The sequence below is a fragment of the Sphaeramia orbicularis genome, chromosome 8, assembly GCF_902148855.1.
Source record: "Sphaeramia orbicularis chromosome 8, fSphaOr1.1, whole genome shotgun sequence".
In the NCBI taxonomy this organism is placed as follows: Eukaryota; Metazoa; Chordata; class Actinopteri; order Kurtiformes; family Apogonidae; genus Sphaeramia; species Sphaeramia orbicularis.
This window is the reverse complement of record NC_043964.1, coordinates 23,101,250-23,124,244: the sequence shown is the minus strand read 5'-3', so window position 1 is coordinate 23,124,244 and position 22,995 is coordinate 23,101,250. Positions and strand designations below refer to the sequence as shown.

The 22,995-nt window shown below is 36.9% G+C and overlaps 1 protein-coding gene across 1 annotated transcript in view; it reads left to right on the top strand.

The window, feature by feature from the left end:
- Positions 1 to 490: 490 nt before the first annotated feature.
- rnd2 (Rho family GTPase 2) overlaps positions 491 to 22,995 on the top strand; it is a 75,196-nt gene continuing 52,691 nt past the window's right edge. The window contains exons 1-2 of the mRNA XM_030142167.1: positions 491 to 862; positions 1,623 to 1,710. Of these exons, the coding sequence (XP_029998027.1) occupies positions 761 to 862; positions 1,623 to 1,710 (190 nt within the window). The 5' untranslated portion in view covers positions 491 to 760. The remainder of the gene's footprint in view (positions 863 to 1,622; positions 1,711 to 22,995) is intronic.

Here is a 22,995-nt window from a genome sequence, read left to right as displayed (position 1 = left end):
TTTGGTTTTTTTTTCATGCCTTAGGAGGAATAAAAACAAAAAAATTAAATCGCATTTTTTTTTTTATGTTTTTCTCATGCATTAGGAGGAATAAAAACAAAAAAATTCCATCGCACTGTTTTTTTGTTGTTGTTTTTTTCATCCCTTAGGAGGAATAAAAACACACACACAAAAAAATCTTGATTCATGCATAAAAGGGTTAAATAAATAACCCCAGGCAGTAAAGGGTTAATATGAAGTCTTTGCTCACCGTTGAGTGTAATTCTAAATCTAATACTCCCACAGTGCAAAATGCAATCCAAATTAGAAGGTTATGTCTCTCCTGATGATAATTTCACAGATTTGAGGAACTTAATGGGGGGTAAAAATGCGTGACTGAGTTGCGTAAAGTGAGGTCACAGTGGAAACGCGTCCCTCATGATCAGCCCGTTCCAGCTGAATGATGTGTCTGAGGCGTGAACGTTTGGAAGGCGTGGCTTCCATCAAGGTACCGGACTTTTCTAGTGGAGGTCCGTGGGTGTCCTGCCTTCCCCTTTCATTCTCCGTAGTACCCACTCAGTTCAGTCAGTCTCACACGGGAGTGGGAACGGGACGCGCGGTGTGTGTTTTTTGCGCGTCGGATCCAAACCAGGAGGATCTGGATAAGGCGCACCGGCTCGGCGCATGCATCCGCTCATTTTCTTCACAGCCTTCGACTCCTGCGCGTCTCGTATCGGATGCTGGGTGCAGTCAACATTACACCCCCTCTCTCGGACCAACCATGGACAGTCTAGGCAGCCGCTGTAAGATTGTAGTGGTCGGGGACACGCAATGTGGGAAAACTGCGCTTCTGCACGTTTTTGCCAAGGACTGTTATCCAGAGGTAGGTCCATGAAAAGTGGAAAGCTGCAAAGTGCATGAATAATCTGTAATATGTGAAGTTTTAAGCATGTATTGGCAGTAGAAGAAATACTCCAGCAGGTTATAATGCACCTGCCAAAAAGATAGAAATGTTAAAACAAGACCCCAACATGCACTAAAGCAGAAGGAGGCAGTAAAGTCACCTTAACAGCCCTGTAATGTCTAATTGACTTTTATTGTGTCTGCAGTCCTGCCTATAAAACTTTAAGGCGTGTCTTCATCTCCCATTAAATCAGCATATTTCAATAACACCTCCTTCAGGATTTACAGCACTGGCTCTGCTGTTAAGTGTGTGTATATGTGTATGTGTGTGTGTGCCAATACTTTCCTCAAATGTTTATGAAAAATGATGGATGTCAGCAGGTTTACGGGACATGATCGGATGCAATACGAGAATATATCTGAATCATGTGATTTGGACTGAAACAGGACAATACCCAAACTATCTCAACCTTCTTATTATGATGGGATAAAATTATGACTCATTGACCCACATATTTATGGCTGTACTTTAATTTTTGATATTACTCTGTCTCTTGTTTTGTATATCTTTACTTTTTGTTTTATTATCTGTTTGTTAAAAAATGTAAAATCTGCTAAAAAAAAGTGATTTTTTTTTTTCCCCACTTGCCCTGTGTCATGAAGCCTGTGGCTGCTGCGTAAACACAAGCTTATCTGTTCCCTTTTTAATTGGATAACTGAAATAAATCCCTTATTTTCAGAACTATGTGCCCACGGTGTTCGAGAACTACACAGCCAGTTTTGAGATAGACAAACATCGGATTGAGCTGAATATGTGGGACACGTCAGGTAAGAGTATTTCATATCTCTGTCTGTCTGCAAACGTTTCCTCTCAAAGGCTGACATCAAATCAATCCCGTCCCATCCCTGCCAGGGTGCCTGTCCCTGGCTGCGACCGTGGGAGGACTGCCTCTAACTCCCTTCTCCAACTTTTCCAGCAGCCATCTAAAAGCTGACAAATTGCTCTGACCTAGCCAGCACTGTGATGGATGTCTTTTGTTTTTATGTTTTTTTTCTCTTTTAGTTTGAGGCATCTGCTATTTCTGATTGTTGTTTTTAGCACAGACTTCGGTGCCAGTCGTCTCTCTCTGCCTTGTGTTTGCATTCCTTCCTGGGCTTGTCCACTGTGGGTGGCTGGCTCTTCCCATGCTCTGGCTCAGGGTCAGGCGACCATGTGGGGAGGGTGGGTGGGTGGGTGGGGAGGGCGGTGAGGGCGTGGATAATTCAGACAGGATGAGTCTGAAGCCACCAGTCAATACTCCAACTGTGACAGTGTCTTAAACTACCCAGCATTTGACATGTGGTCTGCTCATATGAGGGACATTACTCCTCCTTAAAGTTCTATTAATGAATTAAAGCAGGGGTCTCAGACATTTACATTTATGCATTTGGCAGATGCTTTTTTCCAAAGCGACTTACAGGGGAAAACCAATCAAATGAATGAACCAATCAAATTTTATTTATACAGCACCAAATCACAACAAAAGTTATCTCATGACACTTTACATATAGAGTTGGTCAAAAACCAGACTCTAACCCAATTTACAGAAAGCCAACATGTGGCCCCGGGGCCAAATGCGGCCCGCCAAAGGTTCCAAGCCGGCCCGTGGGATGAATTTGCAAAGTGCAAAAATTCCACAGTCAAGGCTGTCAAACTCATTTTAGTTTAGGTTCAATATGATCTTAAGTAAAATAATAATAATAACCTACAAAAAATAATGACTATATTTTCCTCTTGGTTTGATGTGCAAAAAATATTGCACTCTACAAATAATGACAACTTCAAATTTTGGTCTTTGTTTAAGTGCAAAAAATAACATTAAATTCTGAAAATACTTATTTATTTATTTACTTACTTATTTATTTATTTCATGGTTGTGCATTTCATCAGTAAACATTCAATAAACAAGTAAACAAACATGTACACACCCATGCTCGAAAAGGAGCAGGATGAAGAAAATCTTATATTTCCTGCCCCCTTCTAAATAATAATAACCTTAATGGTTAGCCATACACAACTAGCTATAAAATCATACTGTATAAAGTCAGACAAACCAACTAAATACACCCAAGATAGTATCAAATGAATACAAAACCGAGTGCAAAACTACATGTCCAGAAAGTACAAAACACAGGTAAATATAAACCTGATGAAATGATGCAAAAACATTTTACCAGTCCAAAATAAGTAAATAAATGTCACAAAATACAATATAATAATATTTACATTTACAAACTATCCTGTAACAGTTAAATGTGACTAACCTTAACAAATATGAACAACCTGAAATGTCTAAAGAAAATTATGTCCAATTTTAACAATTTTCTGCCTGTTACTAAGTGTTTAGTGTCTTTGTAGATCCGATCCATGATGCACATGTAGAAATGATAAGTTGCGGCATAATATTGTTAAAATTGCACTTATTTTTCATCAGTTTTTTCATGTTATTCACATCTTTTTTGTTTGGATAGTTCATAAAAGTAAGTATTTTCATAATTTAATGGGATGTTTTTTTTGCACTTAAACACAGACAAAAATTTGGAGTTGTCATTATTTATAGGTTATTATACTTTTATTTTACTGGTCTGGCCCACCTGAGATCAAATCCAGCTGAATGTGGCCCCTGGTAGGGTGGAGGTGTGAGAGATCAATCTGCTGAATATTATATATTTGTAATGGTCTTCATATTGTGCAGACCTTTAATAGTCACTGAAGGGTTTGAGCAGCGCCTCATGTCGTTAATGTTGGTTCAGTGACTCTAAACATGTTATATTTAACGTGTAAATTCTCTAAATAACAGCTGCTCTGTTCAAGCCACAGTATTCACACATTTCTACATAGTCGAGTCTCTGTCAGCGACGCTGTCTCACGGAAATGATGCTCATATGCAACTAAATTGCAAATGCAATTACATTTTCTAATAAACCTAACATAATGCAGCCATTATGTTTCACCACAACCGTTATCTGTGGATCATTTTGGCCTCTTCGAAAACGCCTTGGTTAGTTTTAGGAAAAGATTGGTTCGGTTTAAATATTAATAAATACGCAATTGAGGTGTTTTTCATCACATCTAATTATGGCATCTTTTCCTGCACCTTCCCCTAGTGCTTTCAGTCCCTAAATCGAGTCATAAAAAGTTTAGCAATGCCACTGTCAAAACCAGTTAATATGTAAATCAAGTTGGCGGATCATTTCACATTGCTTGGGAACAATTTGCCTGCATGTTTTTTTTTACCACTTCTGTGTTGTCTCGTACTTGCATATGAGTGTAATTTTGCTGAGAAAGAGGTTACTGCCAAAAATAAGACCCTCACAGACTCCATCTTTGGTGAGCTTCCACACACAGGCCTCAGTGCACAGTCAGATTTTCTTGAATGAATTTAGCTGCTAGGTACAGAGTAGCATCAATGAGATTGTTGTGGAAAGAAAGCCGTGCTCTACTTTCATCCCAGGCTTGTCAGAGTGGATGGATTTATTGCACTGAGCTGCCCTTCGGACTGTGCATGTCACCATAACCATCTCAGACCGGAGGCTCCTACCAGATATGCGACCAGTGACACGACTGAGTATAGGATTCCCACAAGGAGTTTCTTATTTTACCATAAACATTCCCAAAACTATCTTCTGGGAAAGATAATGGGAGTATTTTTATGCTCATGCAGTCAGCCCATCAGAGGAAGAATGTTGTTATTCCTTGGACTCTGGTGTCAAGCTGAAGAGTAAATCTTCTTGAGCCTGTCAGTCAGGGGTCGGGGTCCTCCGGGGCTCGGGGGCCGCAACTTAGAAGGAGTTCCTTATCTCTCAACTGTAAGAGCCAACGATGTAGTGGGAATGTTGTGCTTCTGTCCATCTTTAAAGCCCTAAACCACCTCTGGCTCTGTTAGTCTTTAATCTTCAGCCAAGAGCCGCCCACCCCACAACAAACATGACGTCACCCAGCCCACAGGGCGAGTGTGTGTTCGCTAAGTATTTGCGGCGGTGTGTGTCCTCGTTCATTCTGAGGTCCTGGTGCCATTATTCACTCATTCACAGCAAACACAGATGTTCATATTTTCTCTCAACAAGGAAAGTAATTGGTTCACACTCGGATGAAAAAGGCTTTCATCTGGAGAAAAAGTACGTCTCCCATCGCTCTTTTAGAATGAGATTTTTTTTTTTTTTTTTTTTTTTTTAATAGTCTTATCCCCTCTCGTCTCGTCCCTCAGCTTTCCCTCCCTGGTTCTGTATCGTTTTTCTCTCTGGTGTACATCAGTGCTTCGGCAGCATCAGCAGAGGCAGCGGTTCAGTGCCCAGGCTTGTACGGGTCAGTCACACCATCAGTTACAACAGCAAAAATGGAAATTATTCATGTTACTGGAATGAATGGATACACTCATGCGGTTTAACCTTTGCAAACCTTGACCTGTGAGTTGACCTGCTGATCATTTGTAAAACTGCCTTAAAGGTAGTGTGACCTTTGAGGGAACACAGAAGCAGATATGCCAAAAATGGAGGTAGCTGTGATGATAGTTGTGTTCCAAACAAAGTGCGGTGCTTTGCCGTCTCTCATGTTGCCATTTCAACCTAGTTGCCAGAATAAAATGTTTTGATTGTGTGTTTCTGCAAAGCACAGATAGGCTTAATCTCAATGTAACGTGTCACTGAAGGATCTTCTACTTTCATCAATAGACAAAGCGTGGGTGGATGGTTGATAAACAAAATCCAGGACTTTGCCACCAGAGAACATTTGCCTCCCACTCCAATAAGTGTTAAAGTTTAGTTTAATAAAAGCATTTGGATTAGAGCTAGAGAAAGACTGTGGTTTAGTGTGACCACCGATCACATCTTTTACGTTCTACAATCTTTTATATATTAATTTTTACCATAATTTTTCATTAACACATCACATTTCATTTGTTGAAGCTGCTGAAATATGACCATCTTTACATATAGTCATATGGTACCAGTGTATCTTTCTGTGCCTTCTTGTGTGTAAGATGTATCTTTCTAACTTAACCAGTGCTTAAAAATGAGCAATACATGTTTAATAAAGCTAAAGTGAAAGTAAAGTTCCCTTTTACTGTTCCTGTTGGGTGGATTCAGTTATGGGAAATTCAAACTTTTAAAGCCTGGATAAAAACAATGATGGATACCCTTCACTTAGAGAGGATTAGAGACACACTTAATGACAAACTGGGAGAATTTGAAAAAATTTGGAAACTAGTGATGTCATATATGGAAGGGCCGCACAACTAAGATCCACTACATAAGCAGTAGTCCACAGCGTAGCGCTACACCGATTTATCTAAGTGTCTCTGGGGATGGGAAAGGGGATTGGGGGGGTGGGTGTGATGTCAAATTGAGCTTTTTGGTTTTCTGCCCCCGTCTTTCTTTCTTTCTTTCTTTCTTTCTTTCTTTCTTTCTTTTCCTCACTTTATTAATGTTATTTTCTTTTCATTTCTTATTGTGTATTTGTTATATTGATATATAAAATGAAGCATAATGTACCAATCAGGGGATCTCAAGTCTGTACTATGATAAGGCTTCACAATAAAAAAAACATCTGAAACAAAATTATGGGAAATTCAGCCCATACAGACATCCACTGAACATACAGTACCAGGGCACTAACTCCAGATCTATTTAGTGCCTTGGTCAAAGGCACTGACGGGAAAGTTAACCTAGCATATGTGTCTTCAATAGTGGGGGAAACACATGATTTGGAAAAACGTGCAAATTCTAAAAAAAAGGAGGCCCTGGTTGCACTGAGAATAAAACCAATGAACCTTCCGGTTTTGATGGAACAATGCTAACAACTGCACCACCCAATGATGGAGTTGTTTATGAAATAACTCATTCATGCCAAAAGGGCCATTGATGGCTATAAAGTGTGGATATAGTGTTTTGTTCAGAAATATTGAGATTACATTTATTTGTGGTATGCACAGTCACGGAAAAAATTATTTGACCACCCTTGTTTTCGACAATTTCTTGTTCATTTTAATGCTTGCCTAAAGTTGCATTTGTTTGGACAAATATAACGATAACAACAAAAATAACTCAGAAAAGTTTAATTTCAGAGCTGATATCAACCCATTTTCCATGGTTTTCTTGATAATAACCAAAATCACTTCAGTTCTTACATCAGTAGCTATGGCATTGTACTGTAAAAACAGTGCTTTTAGACATTCCATGTTTTCTTTTCTGTCTGTATTAGTCACATGATATACATAAGAGTTAGTACTTAATTGTATAACCATAGTTTTTGATGACTTTTGATGGTCTAATAATTTTTTCCGTGACAGTAGATGGAGTCTAACTCAGGTACAGTTGTGTCAGTTTCTAGTCTGGTCTGGTCCGGTCCAAATAATGGCATCACAGTGTTAAATCCAACTGGTTGTTGTATGTTGTTTTATATGAGCAAAGAGCAATATAACAATGAGAGGAATATAATATCTTCCCCTTCCTAAAATAATAGCCAAAGTCTTTTTTCTTTTTTTTGACAAAAATGACTTTTTCCCTAAATCCTCAAATACTCAATTTCTGGTTAAGTTTTTTGTGTTTCCTGAAAAACTTGGAAAAAAATGACTTGGGCAATTATTTCAAGAAGGTGACAATATTGTGTGTGTTATAAACAGACTGGCAGAGTCACTAATATCTGGTGAACTGTAAGTAATTTACTGGCAACAGGAAGGAGCATCATATTTCAGCAGGAGGAGGGGAAGATGTGCTCAGTGAATCATGGCTTTTTGTTTCATTCGCTCAACTGCCCTTTGGCTGTTTGTGTGTAGTGATGTACTCATTTTAACCCAAAAAAAACCAGTGTTACTTTTGTGTCAGTTCCAAAATTAATGTTTGTCTCTCTTTAACCTTTCTTAAGTGATTTATCACCATTTATTATAATATTATTCTCTGTATTATGCATCTTTCCAGTGAAAATCAGGTATTTTGATATATTTAATTCAATGATCATGTAGATGTTTGTAAAAGCTGAAGAAAACTGAAGAAAAAGTGATGTTTTCAGTAAAATTCACCATTAACTGAACATAAACCAAGTGTCTCCATCCACTGTCATTTATCAAACTCCAAGGGTTTTACTGGTGAATCAGTGTTTCCACGTTCACAACAGAACCTCTGAACATCCAAATGGGTCATACCTGATAACCATGAAAAGATGACAAACTGCATTTTACACCAATTATTTACATGTATTGACAGGATTAGTGGATCAACAGGTATTAAACAGTTTAGATCAGTAGATGGTTTTGGTTACCAGTGCCTGTTTGGGTCATCATTGGTTAACAACATGACACCCTTACTCATACGCTCATGCTCGACCAAACAACTTTTCAACACTGCCTTGTCACTGCATCCACACAGCACTACTAAAGACAAGTGAGATTTGTTTTAAAGGAGTGATATTTTTCTTTTGTAAATGGAATTATGCATTTTAAAACATTTCCCTGTGGTCTACATAAACTGTAAATGCTATGCTTGGGTCTGAATTCTTCATTAATTCAACTCCACAGGTCCATCTTCAACCCTATTTCTGAGTAATGACACCAGAAAGGTCATTTTGACCGCTGGCCCTTTAAATGCACATGACCCCACCCTCTCCAGGTTGTTGGCTGTGCCCCTCTGTCCAGTTCAGCCACTTGTGTTTCGTTAATACAATCAACAACTGAACATTTTAGGCTAATCAGCTCGAAGTCTGGACATATTTTCAGTATGAACTACAACCGCTGCTGCTGACAAACAATTATGTTGTGTGTAAGAGCCAAAATATGATGTCTAATAAGAATTAATGTTTATAAGTTTATTTGTGTGAAGTTGCAAATTTCTGATTTTCTTCGTTGCTATTTAATGCACCTTCACTGTTGCTGTGTGTCATATGACCTCTCAGCAGTAAGGAAAAAGAGAGCTTACGGAGCTTCTGAGTATATGGTTTTTTCTACTGTCTGACATGATGTAAATTAACCTTTATTGTTTTATTAAATTCTTGGTACAGATTACAGTCTTGTCATTCACGTCAGAATACAACTCATGCATGGTTTTTGGAAATGAACGGAAGGTCACTAAAGTGTACCCGGAGAAATGTTCATCAGAAGTCTTGACCTTATATGTGCAAATGTCGTAACTAGTTATAAAACATAACAAATTAAGCGGGAATTGAAACAGGTTGTAGAAATCCACTCGATTTTTGCCGGAATGAATATAAAGATAGCTTTGCAGCACCTGGAGGGTTCAGAGTCAAACTTTATGAACTATTAGGTCAAAATACACAAACAAATGAACCAAAGACTAATAAAAGCGGGTTTAGCAAAATATGACCCCTTTTAACAGAAGGTAAGTAAACAACCTGGGGAACCTTTACTATTATTCCAGACCACAGGTGTCAAACATGCGGCCGGGGGGCCAAATCCAGCCCGCCAAAGTTTCCAACCCGGCCCGCGGGATGCATTTGTGAAAAACTGCAAAAATTACACTGACGATATTAACAATCAGTGGTGTCAAAATCATTTTAATTCAGGTTCCACATACAGACGCATACAGTCCAATTAGATTTTAAGTGGGTCAGAACCAGGAAAATATTATCATAATAACCTATAAATAATGACAACCCCAAATTTTCTTTGTTTTTTGGTGTAAAAAAGAAAAATTACATGAAAATGTTTACATTACCAAACTATACATTTACAAAAAATGTGAATAACCTGAACAAATATGAACAAACAGAAATGTCTTAAGAAAAGTAAATGCAATTTTACCAATATTCTGCCTGTTACTAAATGTTTTGTGCGATTGTAATGCACATGTGTAAATGATAAACTGATAAACCGAGGCAGAATATTGTTAAAATTGTACTTGTTTTTCTTAAGACAATTCAAGTTGTTCACGTTATTCAGATTTTTAAGGAAACTTTGTAGATCTAAACCTGATCATAATAGAATTTTACTTTTTTCACTGTTATTATTTTACTGGTCTGGCCCACTTGAGATCATATTGGGCTGAATGTGACCCCTGAACTAAAATGAGTTTGACACCCCTGTTCCAGACCAACTGTGGGTGCTATCAAGTGTATTTCCATCGTTAGCAATTCATGGAGATCTGTCCTTGCAAAATTAGCAGAAATCTGAAATAGCAACATGTATTCTGATGACTGGGTTGATCATTTACAAAACAAGCCACAGCTAATAAATACAGTCTGCAACTGTAGTCGCTGCATCCCCAGGCGTCCATGACTAACTATTTTAGGACTACATGTAAATACAGGCCACAGGACAGTTTTACTTCGACCTGACATTTTTATCAGTCGATCCCCCATTTGTTCCTCCTAAGCCACAACTCATTCAGGCCATACAGCTGCTGTTGTTTTTTTTTTTTTTTTTTTTGACAACGAAGCTTTCAGCCCCTTCACATCAACTATTGTCTGCCTTTTAATTGCTGGTAAGGCTCTGCCTGCTGTGGTCTGGCTCTGTTCACAAAGCGTTATTGATTGCTATCTGAGGAGAGGCTATTTAAACAGCTAGAACAGCTCACATTTCTACAGCATGGTTAGATGTGTGCTGCTATTAAAATCCACCCAGCGTTCATTGATTATTTAGGTCTCATTAATTCAGTTTTTTAATACGCTGTCTGGTCATTGTCGGATGGGCAAAAACAGAGACGAAGTGTTTATTTAATTGATGCCGTTATTAGTTTTGTATTTTCTAGTGTTTACGTTTGCCTTTAGATTTGAGTTAAGTTTTGTAAATGCTTAGTTTTGGTTTTGATAGTTTCACTTCGTCAGGGGCAGATTTGGAAAGGCTGAGAAAAGGATGGTGCAATAAAACCTCAACGAAACATTACATCATAAAAAAAAAAAAAAAAAAAAACGATAGAAAGAAGACATGAACAACCATTCACAAAAACACTATCAGTTAGTTCATTCAGGCATTCATTCTTATTTTGTCAGGTTAAACAGGGTTACCCTTCTTATATGAACGTCTCAAATGGACTTTTATATTTGGGGGACTTTTTGCCTTGGGAAATGTTCCATATACATGTATTAAATCTAAGAATGGCACACTCATAATGGACCAAATGGCTGCGTTGTCATGACTTTTGCAGTCATGTTAAAAGCTGATAACACACTGGGAATCTGGGGCGCGGCTAGCAATTGTGGGCCCCTTGAAAGCGAAATGATGTGGGCCCTTTAAAAAATTCAGTATCTTATCGATTTGTTGGAGCGGTGGTGGTGGTGGTGGTGGTGGTGGTGGGGGGATGCAGTTATATACATGGGGGTGCGGTCCGTAACTAATGTACCTAACGTTGGCATAAAGCAAAAGTGAAACTTAACATACTTTCAAAGTCCCACTCTCAGCTTCTATACCTCTATTATACAGCGGACCTTACACGAAATTTTCACAGCTTCTAACCTGTATCCACTGGACCCCCTCCACTGCTCTATGGACCCCCCAGAAATGCTGGGCCCCATTAATTTGTCACGTTTACCCTCCCTTTACAGCACCCCAGCTAGGAATGAACATATTTTTAAGTTTCACATTGGAAAATGTTTATGAAAATGACAAAATTAAAACCAGTCTTTCAGGCTTACTCGACTGAGAATTTCTTTTAGTTAATATATACAACAAGACATGCAAAAAGAACTAAACACTAAACATCAGACAACTAAAATAGTGTGGTTTTCTTTGTTAAAAAAAAGAGTTAAAGGAAATTAAAAGGAAATGGGAGCATCTTTGATGATTAAACTGAATCTGAATCAGTAAGGCGTGAGTTTTTTGTCATGCGGTTTTTCACATACCAGGAATTTACTTTGGTCTGTTGGTTCAGTAAAACAAGTAACAACAAACACAATGGGATTTTTTTTTTTTTTTTTTTTTTCACATAATCAATGGGCAACAGACAATGTAATAGCATGCAGACACACAATGGAAACATGAATGTAGCGCAAGAAGAAAAGTGATAGATACACACAGTCAGAATGCATCTTGTGTACAATTACCGAAGTCCCGTGACTGATCTCTGATGTCTTCCCAAATAAATATTATGTAGAAAAAACTACATTAATAATAATAATAATAATAATTAATAACATCTAATACCACATTCAAGGGTTTATTATTGGATTCTGGAAATGAGGAGATAGACTGATGGTTTTTTTGTACATAAAACAAAATACACAAAAGTTTTAATTAACTACTGTTAAATAATTTGTCAAATAAATAGAAATTAGGTTTACTTATTTATAGCGTTCTCTATCTTTGTTTGTTCAGCTTAGAATGAAACTCTGGAGAGAAAAACACAACCAAGGAATATTAAATGATATTAAATGGAATATTAAATAATAGAGTATAAAGTTATAAACTTCCTGTTTCATTGCTTCCTAAAGGTGGTTCACTTTGTACCTGGTTTGGAAGCAACAGGCCTGTAGCTGCACCTTCATAAAACAATGTTCATCTTCATACGAGTTAATGGAAACACATAATTTGCATTAATTTTCTCTTTTGCAACTTCTCAAAGGTTTGCTTCAAATTGACTTGAGGGTTTTTGGAAACATGGGTGTAAAACTGGCACTGCTAAAATAAACAGATACACTCTAATTTGTGAAATATAAAGATAAATTGTTGAAAAGTTGCTAAAGTCTTCTTTATATTTTTATTTCAGGTAGCACAAATAAAAAACACAAAGCCTCCTATCTGAAAAATGCATTTTGTTAAGAAAATTTAAAAAAAAATAAATAAATAAATAAAAATTGTTAAATTGAGAGTCGTACGAGGGAGGAGGGTGGGATAGGAAAAGTTCGTGTGATATTTTTGTTTTGTTTTGATTTTAACTTTTATAATTTATTTATTTGTTTATTTATTTCTTCTTTTCTTCTCTGATGTTCAAAAATCATCTCTATGTGGTGTATCTTTAAGTTTATACATTTATGTATGCTCCTTCTGTAAAATGCACCTTACCGCACTGTAATGAACTGTAGATGTTTGCTAAGCACCATAAACATCCTGCAAGAGCTTCCGTTAATAAAAATAAATCTTTATTAAAAAAAAAAGAAAAACAAAAAAAAAAAAAAAAACTGCTGTTTTCTTGCAGAATGCTATTTGGTAGCAAAACCCAATAAATAATGCTCTGTTTTTGGACTATATTGCTCTTTAAAAACAGCATTTTGCAAGAAAACAACATAATGTTTTCAATTTTTTCTGATTAAGTTCTACATAGTTACATCACTGATAACTTTGGTCATTACTGAGTACAAGTCTGTCTGTTTGTGCACATCTGTGGTCTTTTGTAGCCAGTCTAAGTGGATATTTTAAGAAACATTAGCCAGAAACAGGAATGTCTTATGTCTGTCTAAGCAGCGATCTGCCATGGTTGGTTCTCTGCCCTGCATTTAGAACCCAGTTAATTAGATCATGAGTCAAATAAGCGTGCATCTATACAAGTGAACGTCCATGTGATCAATGGCGTAGTCTCTCGTTCAGCTCTACATGTGTCCTGACTGACTTTTAAGGTAACTGGGGTGGTCAAAATGTCAATGAGGGTCATTAGTGATTACCGCTGATGCTCATGGGGCCAATTGGTCGTCAGCCAGTCTGGGTTTTTCACGGAGCCTGAGGCATTAAAGCGCTCTTCCTCTTCTCCCAATATGGAAGTGGTGCCTGGGAAACATTTCCTTTAGCCTTGGCCTCAGACTAATGCCCCCCTGAGACATGTGCATAGCTGTTTCTTACAAGTCCAAGTCATGACAGGCCGGGTTTCCCCAAAGCTGGTGAGGCAGTTCGCTCACGTCTGCTTCTGTCTTCTCTAAAGCCCGACCTGATTCTCACATGAAAACTGGAACTCGTACATTCTGTTTAGTCATGCCGGAGTGTGCTTTCAAGTGGCAATCCGCAGGAATCTTGTTTTTCTTTCTTCTTCTGCTGACATCTTTGGTACTAATCGCTCAAGCTGTGGTGTTTTTTTTTTTCTTTTTTGTGCACTGTACTTCCCAGAGATCACTTGTCATTCAAGCCACGTGTTTATCCACGGTGACGTTTTTATCCTCATATTCACTCTCCACGAAGTTTCTTTTGAGTTTCTTTGTCTTACACCTTTACGTTTCCTCCTTCCGTCTCCCTCCCTCTTTCTATTTATTCCAAAACAAAGTGGTATTGCTGCTGCTGGGAACATGAAACACCTCACTTGCTGTGCAGTGGAGGATTTTTTCCTGCAACAGACCTGCCTGACACCGGGTGTTCTCCACGACAAAAATGAAAGCTTTCATGAACTAGATGCAGTTTTGAGCACTATTATACCGCACAGTCAGTGTTAGCAAGTAGAAAAACACTTATTTATCTGAAAATGTCACATATTATTTCCATAAGAGACTCCAGAATAACGCCGCATGGGATTCAAAGCTCATTTTTTTGGCTGAATTCTTCACTTCAGTGCATTTTTTCTCACGTCAAAGCTGTCGTATGTTTTCACAATCAGAGGTGGGATCGTGTTTGACTTGAGAGACGATAACGAGACTCCGTAAAAGTGCGTAACACCGTCACAGTCTGGATGGTTCTCTGTTTGCACATGCTGATTTCCCAGCATTCCTGGTGTCTTTATGCTCTTCAGACCTCACAGTGGTCCAGTGGGGCTTCCAGAGGCCTGAAAAAACACACTGAGTTCACTGGGCTGTCAGTTATTTTACACGTTACGCTTGATTAATCTGTGGTCGCGAACGAGTGAAATACAACCACAGTGTAGACCAGGACTAAAAAAAACAGACCTCTGACATATATCTCATTGATTAGCTCTCAGAAACTCAGATTTGGCAGAAGTGTATAAACTCTTTACTCAAGTAAAAGTACAGATATTTGGTCAAAAAAAAAAGATTGATGAAAGCAGAAGTACTGATTCTTTACTCAAGTAAAAATGATATCATACAAGTGTAGTTTGAAGTAGGACTGGCTATAATTATGGTATAAAACCCCAAATAAAAAAAAAACAAAACAGCTACAACAATGTGGAAAATGCTAATTAATATACAATGCATTTTATGAGAATTTGGACTCCATATCTTCGTTTCACTAACTCATCAGTAGGGGTGTGAGAAAATATTGGTTCTGCAATATATCACAATATTTCCTTTCACAATACTGTATTGATATTAAAAAGTACTGTATCGATATTTTTAGGTATTTATTCAAATGCAGATATGGTGGAGATTCATTTTTGTTTATCTTTATTGTTAACATCTCATTTATTATAATTTAACATTCTCTTATTAAATAATGTTAGTTCCTTTGTTGGGACTGAACTAAAATACTGTTCTGATGTTAGTTCTGAATAATTAGAATATGAACATTTGAACAGGACCTTAAACTGTAATGTCTGTAAAACCTAAATTCAGTTTGAACACAGAAACATTTTGTGATATAACATTAGATCCTGTTGGGATCAAATAAAAATGTGTTTAGTATTTGTGCATATTTCTGGTATAATTCAATTCTTCAAGGAAATAATCATTTTTAAAAAAGAAACAAACAAAAAATTGCCTTTTTAACAGTATTGTGACATATTGTATTGTGATCCTAGTATTGTGATTTGTATCGTATCGCCAGATTCTTGCTGATACACAGCCCTACTCATCAGTCACTTCTACGCTTTCATACCTCATCAATGACTGAAAATCTTTGGTGCATGTTCACAGTAACATCACTACTGATCTCACCTGTCACTGTTTGATTGTCTGATCTTTGTTTAATCCTCACTATAAGTCTAGACTGTGTACTATTTGCTTTATCTTGGATTAATCTACTTTTTTTTTCTTACTGTTTATCTTCCTACAGCTTCATATTTTTATTTTCATATAGACCAGGTGTTGTGCTGAGCCATTTGTTGTTGTAAAAATTTAATCAAATTTAATAAAGATAATTGGAAAACAAAAAAAACAATGCATACTTAAATTGTAGATGCAATAAATACGACATATTTCAAGTTTTATCTGGTCATTTCTATTAAAAACACACAAATATTCCTGTTGTTTAAGAAAGACTTCATATTTCTCGTATTTTCATGTCATGATAATTATATTTTTCATGATAAACATTAAAACCTTTTTCAGCTTTCAGTTAAAACCCTTTCAATGTTCTGTTGTTTTACTTAATTTTAGTCGTGCAGAGTTTGTCATTGAACAAACACTTAGTCATTAGAAATACATTGAATGCTCTGCGTCTAGATTTACAACATTCTAAGTATTTGTCATGTTTAATGCCACAAAGTAGACTTTAAAAGCACAAACAACCATTTTTTCCTTAGTTTTTTAGAGTCGGATTGTAGTCAGATTGTAAATAAATGCTGAATTACAAAATCATGGAGTATATGTGTGTTTCTGTCTTGATAGATTTGGTTTTGCACGTTATTTTTATACTGTTTCATCTCTTACAAACAATGACTTTTTGGGCATTTCTGTTACATAAGAGCAGAGACCACCAGGTACCATCAGACTATTTATTGTACTACTTCTGTCATGATAAAGCAATACTAAACGTGACACAATGGATTGCAGATTGGTTGATATAGAATTATCAGTGCATTAGTACATACATTTATATTATGGCACAATGTAAGACACAGAAGTTTTAACTGACAGTTTTAAGTGTCAGCCTCCATCATTAATGTGTCACTCGGAGCTACACTTACGCTGAAGATGTTACCATGACGACCACATTGAGGGCGCACTATACCCTATACCTCCAGCTGAAATGCAACACGTTGATGGCCAAACCGAGTTCAGCAGAAACCAGCAGGAAAAAAAGGCATTGGCTTCTTCAACTTTCATTTGACTGGAAAGAAACAATCATTTGACCTTTGTCACGATAATTATTGTTATACGGAGATATTTACTGTGAGAGCATTTCTTGGCCATTTGTAACACTCTTGTTTGAAGCCTTTTTAACTCAGCGTTTCTGTACAAATCTGACTGAACTTTGCACCATATTAAAATAATGTAAAGTCTATTAAACCATTATAACTTAAATAAGATATTAACTTGGATAAAGTGCCGGCTAAAATTTACTTAGGGGGTCAAATGAGTGGCCATTTTTGTCAAAAAAAAAGTTGTAAGAAACGCATAGAACTGTGTTGAAATAATGCTAATCCATTTGTACACAGACTACTGATATGATTTGACAGCGGAAGCTATATTTTCAGAAATAGTGGATTTTGAATAGCACGTGTATGTGAAAACTTTTGCTGGTGGATGGACGTGACATTACCCATGATGATCTGGTCAGTACCAGTACTTTATTAGTAATAAACTTATATACTTACTATTGCTACTTCTCCTCTTATTCATAAATGTTAGTATTGTGGATCTAAAACAATAACAGCTGAACAAAAACACAAAATGTGGCAGTGGACGGATGTGACATGGTTGTTACAGATCCCATCATACTGATGCTCGGCAGCCATGTCACCGTTTCCACAAATGATCCCTGTGCAAAAACTAGGATCAGAATTATTTATTGTATAGTTTTAGCATCATACTAAAGAGGAAATAGCAATAGAATTGTTATTTCTTTATAAAAAATGCTTATTATTAGAAAACTGTTGATTTCAAAAGTGACATGTGACATTCTTAATGTATGTATTGGCGTAACATAAGCAGGATGGATCAGCACCATACTCCATATTGCAAGCTGTAAAAATAAACATGTGATATGTAGGATATAATCTTGTAAGAAAAACTGAGGAATCTAAAAGAATAGAATATTTGTTTTTCAGGTCAATTCAGTTCAAATATAACTTGGCCATTTGTGACATGAAAATATAGCATTCATTGTGATGAAATTGGACATTTTTGACCTGAAAACATAGTTCATATGACCATCAACATGTTGCAACAGAACTGAAATCCTGTAAATTTGCAGAACTTGGATTTACCAACACAAAGTTCCTTTGGGGATTCACTTATATTGATTTCTTATGAACAGAGACATAAATAAGATCTCTACGCAAATTTTAGCCGGTGTGTCGATTTTTAATGATACTAAAAGAATAATGAGTATTCTGACTTTTTTAACAGGGTTCCAGTCTCTCTTTTACTTGTTTTAGATCATTTTCATCGTGTTATGTTTGAGATATGTGATGCACTGATGGTTGTGTTATTTGGTTGGCCTTCAGTCATAAATAATTCCATTCAAATGCATTAAAGTCTAATTGTCTTAAAAATATAAGGAGTAGAAGGTAGATATTTGTGATAAAATAGGGAATGAAAGTCGAATAAATTCAACACAAAAACACTGAAAACTCATAGCTGAAAACTCAACTGAAGTGCAGCAATGAAGTATTCTTTGTTCTCTCCCATTTCTGAGTTATATCAAAACTGATACGACCTTTAGTTGGAGATTAACTGAATATCAGCTTTTTCATTTGGACTCTTAGACATTATTAAATGATTAAACATTTAATTATATGTCTCATTTCTTCTCGAGGTTTCTCATCATTTTTCAGTCGGTTGGAAAGGCGGCTGCACATTTACTTGCAGATGGTAAATATAGCTTTTGTTTATTTTTATCATCATCCTGAAGGGAGGATGACGACAGCCTTTTAACTGCTCTTCACAAGCCTGAATGTATGCACTGAGCCTAAGCCCTGCAACTTGTTCCTACTTTTCCAACTTGCTATGGGCAATAACTGCCTGACTGAACCATGGTTTGTTGATACATCACAGATGGGAAGGCACTCCCAATGCATATATGACAAGTAAACAGGAGATTAGTGACATATAGTTAATGACATACAGTCCCTGGCTTCACCTAAGACATATGGAGACGTTATTTTAACAGTCTGTTTGTACACCTTGCCTAATTTATTTGTATTATAGATGAATTATAAGTGATATATGTGTTGTTTTATCTACCCAAAGACTCCTTAAGCTTAGAGTAGTGTATATACAGTCGCGCAAAAAATTATTAGACCATCAAAAGTCCCCAAAAATAATGGTTATGTAATCAAGTACTAACTCCTGTGTGTATCATGTGGCTAAAACAGACAGAAAAGAAAACATGGAATGACTAAAAATACAGTACAATGCCATAGCTATTGATGTAAGAACTTAAGTGATTTTGGTTATTATCAAGAAAACTATGGAAAATAGCTCGATATCAGCTCTGAAAATAAACTCTTATGAGTTATTTTTATTGTTATCATTATATTTGTCCAAACACATGTACCTTTAGTTGTACCAGGCATTAAACTGAACAAGAAATTGAAGAAAATAAAGGTGGTCTAATCATTTTTTCCACGACTGTATAAATGACACAGCTGAGAAGAGATGAAGAGAAAAATAATCAATAATCAAATAATGACTCATGAGTTAAATTATTGGTTGGGTGTTCCAGAGAACATTGTTTTTTCAGAGGATGAAGAAAGATGCATGAAAAGACACTTTGCAGAATTAATACGAATCTACTTTTCTAAGTGCACAGAGTTCATTTTGTAATAATGCTGTTTGACCTGTGGCTGCCATGGAGAATTTTTGCAAAGGTTGCCATTTCACTTTTATGCAGGTCTCCAATCTATACGTGCACTGCTGATGGTAATGCTCTGTCTCCAGGGATTTATATGCCGGAGCAAAACTTTGAAGAATGTATATGTATTTCTGCAGCTCCACATCTGTTATCCCTCTGGTGTCATGTTCAGGATGAGCCTATCTGCCAGGCTGCACCTTGTACCCTCATGGATTACAGTGAATAGAACCCACAAAGACATTTTATACATTCAAATACCGCTGGAAGTTAGGAAGGAGATGTGTCACTGTACAGTAAAATGTTTCAACGTCTGAAAAGAACATGATTCTAAAGGTGAGCAAGGGTGTTGCATGTAGTATTGATATTCTGAACTCTCAACAGCAGGGGGAAGTCATGTACCAGAACACCTCTGACTAGGGCTGCAACGAACAATAATTTAATAATCGATTAATCTGTAGATTATTTTAATAACTTTAATAATGATTCATCAGATTAACACAAAAGATTCCATTGTCAAAAATCGGTATTTAACCCAAAGCAATACAGGCTGCAGACAAGTCACTAACGATTACATCCACGTAATGGCTTTGGGTATAGTTAGCAAGAACTAGCCCGCTACCTAGACTCGTTGCGGTTAGAGAGTAGCGAGATAGTAGGTAACGTTAGTCTGGTGGCCCGACAGAGATGAACGAAAATGTTATAATTATGACAGTGCCTAACTAGCTAGTGGGCTAAAGTAATCACAGCACGTAGGCTATCTTAAGCTAGGTTTATGTTCACTGTGGCTTTAACAGCCCTGTTTGCCTGAAACATAGTGCGCTGTGGGATTTTGTTCATATTTTTCTTCATATTCAAGTTTTGTTACATAAACAGTATACTACATTTCGGGAAAATGGGTCTACTGTGGCCACCGGGAACATAATGTAAACCTAGCTGTAAAAATTTGGCCCGGCATCCAAAGCCTCAGCCATACTGCTCTGTGTTTCCTCTGTTACACTACACAGTGTGTGGGCATGCCTCAATGCCAACATGTTCAAGACCCAATGAATCGACTGCCGAATTTGTTGCCAACTCTTTTAAGAATCTGTTTGGATTGATTTAATCGATTTGTTGTTGCAGCACTACTTCAGATTAAACCAAAACCACCAACAAATAATATAAAGCTCATTGTTTACACACATCTGTTTCATGGTATCAACAAGTTTTCTTCTTCGAACTGAAACTCATTCAGTCAAAATAAAACTGTGCTAAATAATCTTCACATGCTTCATCAGTTAATAGTTTACAATATAGCTCTGTTAGCTTAGCTCTGTTTTAAGATAGAAAATGGCCACAGTAAAACCTCTGTTTTCTGTACAGTTTGTGTTGTCAGTAGCTGAACTAAAGATCTGTTTGGAATTGTCAAAACAAGGTCAGAACTGTCACAGTTTAGCCTGAACCGTGGATCAACAAACAGCTTCTTAGCAAAGATAATAACATCAAATAATAACTTTATACTTTCATAAGCCTCATAATCAAACTCACCCATGTAGAAGAAACACTAAAAATTGTTTCTAAACAGTTCCCATGCTCAACTCGGCCTTGACCTTAGTTTTTTTTTTTTTTCCAATTCAATAGAGGGTATGCACGTAACGTCACCACTAGCAGAAGTCACCGCGGATACGTCCACTGAGTGGCAGAAAGAGGGAGATGAGTAGCAGCTTTGGCTTGAATACTGCGAAAACTTTGGAACAGTCTAAAAAATGGGGAAGAGCTGTTGTGCCATTGATTGCACAAATAGGTTTCAAAACCACTCGGAGCTATCGTTTTAGCAGCGACCTAAAGCCAAAGACAGAAGAAGCAGATGGATCACTGTAATTCGTAGAAATAACTGGAATCCAGGCAATGAAACCTGGATTTGTGGTTGCCATTTTGTGTCAGGTAACGTAAATTTATGCTGTATTCTTGTGTAAAATCATACCTTAAATTACATATCGTTTTGGCTAACGTTACTTCTTAGTAAAGCTCTTAATGTTAGCATCTGTCATTTAGTTCTATATTTCATAACTGAAATGTTTTTGTCTTCAGTTGTGTGATTCTGAACCTTGTGCTCTACATGATTTGTAAACTAGCTTAAACTGAGGCTAACCTAGTTTTCCAAATAAGGGGGTACTCTGGCACAAAGCTGTTGTAGCTGTGTTGTATCAAGTATTTGCTGTTAACTATATTTAAATATCCACAGTACCAGTAGATCATCCACTCACTTGGGTCAATTCTAAGGGTTCAACTCCAGTAAATCAGTAGTGAACTGTGAGCACTACTGCTGGGCCTTTACCTTGGCAATCACCGCCAAGAAAATATGTCTGCACTGACAGAAAACCTCAAAAACAATAGTATGTTGAATTGAAAGCACTCACCAGCTGTAATCCTCTAATTAACGATGACGAGGATGTCAACAGCTCTTTGGCTTTTGTATGCTTTCAGGCTTTGCATTGGGTATTTTCCCGGCATTGAAATCAGGTTCATATAAATGTCAGGATACGTGATTTCCGGCCATATATCAATGTTCGTAGACCACTTGTTGTTTGGTAAATTGTATGGATCCATGTCCAGTCCAATTGTCTTTAATTTCATGTTATATTCCACATTTTTTCTGGTCTCGCTGTAGTTACTGCTATACTCCGCCATGTTGAGCCGGTTTGTTTTTGCCACTCAATCTGACTTAGAGGGGCGTGGCCCAGGGGGGAAGTGACGTATGTGCATTCCCTCTATTCAATTCAACACACTTTATTAGTCCCCAAGCAGCAATTTAAAAAGAGCATGAAAGTGTCACAAACTTATGAACATATACGGTCCAGGGTTGATCCACACAAAAACAAAGAAAATACATATAGATAAAGTGCTTAGTGTGGTCATCATAGAAGTCCCACAGAGTGACTCAATACTCCCCCTAGTGGTCACATACATTCACAGTGACATATCGTAAATAAGTAAAGTTCATATCTGCAACACAATACATCAACATAATTTTTCATCATTCCATTACCATCATTTTTGAACATTTTTAAGGAAACATGTTGGTCCTTCAAAGAGTTTAAAAACATCTGGTGTCTGAAATACAACATTTGCATATTCAAAGAGTTTTAATGAGGGAGTTAAGAAACAGATGTTATTCTGACTATTTTACACTGACCTGTGACTGTGAATAAACTCACTCTATATCTCTCCTGTACACTGAACTGACATCTTTAACATAACATCAGAAATCTTTTGATAGTTTTCAGTTATTTTTTTGTATTTCAAAGTACAAATACTATTTATAGCTCTTATTTAAAACTCCCTTTATTGAGTTCTACTTAAAGAAACTTCACTCCTAATGCAGGCAAAGATAAATAAATATAAAAAAGTACATAGTTATACCATCGAGCCACAACATATGCATGCATTTCACACTTCTCTAAGCAGTATGGCTGCATAAAGTAACGCGGCACCTTAAACAGTCTTGATTTGGTCTGCGTTCACACCTGCCCAAACAAATCGCACTGAGGGGGAAAACACACTACGGTTCTACTCAAATGGACTTAAGGTGTGAAAGCAACCATAG